This window comes from Triticum urartu, chromosome 3A, assembly GCF_056163025.1.
Source record: "Triticum urartu cultivar PI428250 chromosome 3A, HENAU_Tu73, whole genome shotgun sequence".
NCBI lineage: Eukaryota > Viridiplantae > Streptophyta > Magnoliopsida > Poales > Poaceae > Triticum > Triticum urartu.
Genome location: NC_141875.1, coordinates 599,937,948 through 599,941,843, shown reverse-complemented (window position 1 = coordinate 599,941,843; position 3,896 = coordinate 599,937,948). Strand labels below are relative to the sequence as shown.

At 58.5% G+C, this 3,896-nt stretch overlaps 1 protein-coding gene across 1 annotated transcript; it reads right to left on the bottom strand.

The window, feature by feature from the left end:
- Positions 1-2,031: 2,031 nt before the first annotated feature.
- Positions 2,032-3,672, bottom strand: LOC147980720 (uncharacterized). The gene is made up of 3 exons (XM_087515729.1): positions 3,520-3,672; positions 2,609-2,852; positions 2,032-2,513 (listed from the first exon to the last, which is right to left on the bottom strand). Exons 1-3 carry the CDS (start codon positions 3,670-3,672, stop codon positions 2,032-2,034), a joined length of 879 nt encoding a protein of 292 aa, XP_087371855.1.
- Positions 3,673-3,896: the final 224 nt, after the last annotated feature.

The following is a 3,896-nucleotide window of genomic DNA, read 5'->3' as shown; positions in this document are numbered from 1 at the left end:
TTCTAGCCAACGGCCTTAGAAGAGGCCAAGGAATTGGTCCAAAAATGCAAAGGGTGCCAGAAGTTCCGCTCCAAGCCGCATCGGCCGGCTTTTGCACTCAAGACCATCCCCATTGCCTGCCCCTTCGCAGTTTGGGGCCTAGACATGGTGGGACCATTCAAGACGGCACGAGGTGGCCTAACTCACTTACTTGTCGCGGTGGACAAGTTCACCAAGTGGATAGAAGCGAAGCCAATCAAGAAGCTGAATGGTCCGACTGCCGTGACTTTCATCTCCGACATCACAATTCGGTACGGCGTACCACACAACATCATCACCGACAACGGCACGAATTTTGCCAAAGGCGCCTGGGCCCGTTTCTACGTGACACAGGGCATCCGACTGGACCTAGAGTCTGTCGCCCATCCACAGTCAAACGGCCAGGTGGAGTGAGCAAATGGCCTCATCCTGTCCGGCATCAAGCCCCGACTGGTCGAGCCTCTAGAGTGCTCGGCTGGCTGCTGGCTCGATGAGTTGCCAGCCGTCCTCTGGAGTCTGCGCTCGACTCCAAACAAGTCAATCGGCTTCACGCCTTTCTTCCTCGTCTATGGTGCTGAAGCCATCATCCCAACGGACATAGAGTTCGACTCCCCGCGAGTCACCATGTACATCGAGGAAGAAGCAGAAGAAGCACGGCAAGACGACGTTGATCTGCTGGAAGAGGGCCGGCTGTTGGCACTCAGCCGGTCCAGCATCTACCAGCAGAGCCTGCGCAAATACTACAACAGGAAGGTCAGGCCGAGATATTTCCAAGAGGGCGACCTTGTGCTTCGACTGATCCAGCGAACAGCCAGCCAGCACAAGCTACCGGCGCCTTGGGAAGGCCCTTTCATCATCAGCAAAGTGCTGGGCAACTACTCCTACTACCTGATCGATGCTTAGAAGCGCCGAGCACGCAAGAGGGACGACTCCGGCAAAGAGACAGAGCGGCCATGGAATGCAAATCTCCTCCGAAAATTTTACAGTTAAATGCAGTATGTACCACACTACCTTTTGTATTAAAAGTACCAAGACTTCGGGGCCCCCCGAGAAGAGCTCGGGGACTGCCCTCTTTTATCTATATGATAAGAATTATGCCTTCGAGTATATTACTCTTTGTTATGCCGCATGGCACCGGGTTCGACTAGTCGGCCCGGAGACTTGCCGCCTTGCGCTATGAAATGCTTCCTGCAGCCGGACAAGTAGTGTGTGGCACCTAAGCCGTCTCCTGTCAGAAGCCGCAGCTCGCAGAGCGACTGTCTGGTGGGCAGGAATAAGGAAGAATGGGCGTCCACATGAAAAATGGCTAAGGACTCAAAGCATAAACATAGCTTAAAGCCGGCTTCGAGCCTGTTTTCGCAAATCGACTCTTGAACAGTCGGCTTGCCGCCTTCTATCCGACGTGCTAAACGACTCTAAAACGGCTAAGTACTTGCCTTCCCAAAGTGACCAAGAATTTGATCCAGCAGTAGTCCGCAGAGCGGCTGTCCGACTGACAAAGATGGCAACTGAGGGAAGGCGGCAAAGGAAAAAGCCAAAGGAGCTATGAGCAAGAAAAGATAGAAGTCAGATGAATATTTACATAACAAAGGCCCTTGGCCAAATCTTCGAGCAAAAGTTCAAAATACACCCCGCGGGTGGAATTGTGCGAATTAACAAGTTCTTCAAAGACTATTAAAGTAGATAAAACAAAGATAAGGTGGCAGCCTAGGAGGCGGCAGACGGGTTCGGAGGATCGGAGGAGACGGCGGTGTCAGATGTTGGGGCGGCCGGCTGGGCGGTCTCGGCTTGATCACCTCCGGCGGCAGTCGGCTCGGGCGGGCATGGCTCGTTGCTGGAGGCACGGTCGAGATGAGGTTGGCCGTCCGCTCCGTCTTCCGGTGCCTCCGTCTCGCTTCCGTCCTCCGCCTCGTCTTCCTCCTAGACGCTGGAGCCGATCACCTCCGCCGAGTCCTCGCCGTAGTCTGGGTTCATCCCAAACCACTCCGGCGATACCTCCCCGCCGTCTTCAGCCTACTCGGGGACAAAGATGCTGGTGTCGATGTACTCGGCGATCACCGCCACGCGCTTGAGAAGGGCGTCTTCCGCGGCTGCCAGCTCCGGCTGGGCCTCTGACCGGAGTGTGGCCAGCCGGTCTAGGTCCATTCCCGGATACCATGCCTTGACAAATTCCAAGGCTCGGCGCGCTCCAGCCCTGGCCGAGGAACCCTTCCAGGCCTCAAGACGGCCAGCCGCGACCTCCATCCAGTCGGCAGTCTGACTGGGGGTGCGCGGAGCCTGCATGTCTGGCCACAAGGCAGGGATCGCTTGGGCGCCGACACGTTGAAGCCGGCGCAGCATCCGGTGGGCCAGCCGCAGACAAGCCCCAATGCTCAGAATATGCTCGTCAAGGGTCCGGGGGGCGTCGGCGGCGATCTCCGCACCATCTGCCCTCTGCCCCTCGTGATCAGCCTCGATAGCTTGATTGGCGGCCTGTGAGTGGCCGGGAAAGAAGTCTGCCAAGACGAAAAGAATGAAGAAGAAGTCGAAAAACCAGGAGTTGGCTCGACCTATAGTTGGCAGCTCGAAGAATAAAAGCAAAGAAGCTCACCGTCGACGAGGTCCTCGATCTCGTGAAAGCCAGAGGCCAGCATTGCCTCCTTGTCAGTCCAGGAGGAGCGCTCGCTCGCAAACTCGGCCAGGAGGGCAGTCTCCTCTTCTTCCACCTCCTTCTGCGTCTTCTTAAGCAACTCCTTCTCCTCTGCCAATTGTGCGGCCAGCAGATCGCGCTCTGCGGCGAGCTTGCTGCAATCCTCCCCCTTGGCGCGCAACGCGGTGTTGGCTTCACTCAGCTGCTGTTGAAGAGTGGCGTTGGCCTCTGAAGAGAAAGAAGAAAGAAGGCGTTAAGTCATCAACAAAGAAGGTCGTTGGGGAGATCCGGCCCGACTGCTCAGCAGTCGGCCCGAATCTCAGGGACTATAGCCCGCGGGTGCACCAGCGCGCCCCCGCAAAGAAGAAAAAGGACTCACTCCGGCTCTCCGACAAGTCGTCGGTCCGCTTGCCCAGCTCTTGAACGTTGCAGTTGAAGGCGGTGACACGGAGGTTGTGATAGTCCCGTGACAATTATTTTAGACAAAAGCTAGTACCTGGAACTCGCCAATGGGAGTTCCGAGCCGCCTCCTCAGCAGCCGGCCCGAAACTCTGGGACTACACCCAGTGGGTGCGCTGGCGCGCCCCCACAGAGAGGAACAAGAAAACAAAGACAAAGGATAAAGCATACCCGGATGGCTGCTCGCGACGCCAGGTGCGCCTTGGTGCAGTTTTGGATAGCGTCGCCCTCAGCTCGCAGCTTTGTCTGGACATGCAGAAGCGCCTGGTTCAGCGGGCCTGTGTCGCCTCCTCGTACCCACCCAATGGGCGTGGCGCTCGTCGCTTCGGCGTCTGGGATCGTCGAGCTGGCGGTGCCGATCTCCAAGGGGCGTGGGGCCGAAGCTCAAGACGGCGGCGTGTTGGTGAGCCGACTTGAAGGAGTAGCTTCGCCACGGCCTCGTCTTCAGTCGGCGGCAAGGGCGGATCCACCGGCTGTGTGCCTTGCGCGCTCCTAGACGGCGGCGGGGGCGGCGATGGCGGCACGACCGCGTCCGGCATGGAGGCATCACCGCCGCCCCTCTCCATGATCGGGAACCCGCCGCCGGCTTCCCCTGACTGCCCCGTGAACTCCGGGGGCGGCGGCGCAGAGTTCGGAGGGGTGACGAACACCGCCGATCGCCGGTGCACGACTTCCTCAGCCTACCACCTTGCCGCGACGGCGGCCTCGGCCTCCTCCAAATTTTTCAAGGCGGAGGCCTCCGCCTTCTCGGCCTCCGCTTTCTTCAAGCGGGCGGCCTCTTCCTCCTCGC

What these genes read in the sequence shown, in the direction of transcription:
- LOC147980720 (XM_087515729.1), bottom strand. Translation starts at nt 3,672, where the DNA reads ATGGAGAGGGGCGGCGGTGATGCCTCCATGCCGGACGCGGTCGTGCCG. An exon ending in TGGCGAAGCTACTCCTTCAA is followed by an intron (nt 2,853 to 3,519) that starts GTCGGCTCACCA and finishes ACTCTTCAACAG; the next exon opens with CAGCTGAGTGAAGCCAACAC. An exon ending in GATCGAGGACCTCGTCGACG is followed by an intron (nt 2,514 to 2,608) that starts GTGAGCTTCTTT and finishes TCGTCTTGGCAG; the next exon opens with ACTTCTTTCCCGGCCACTCA.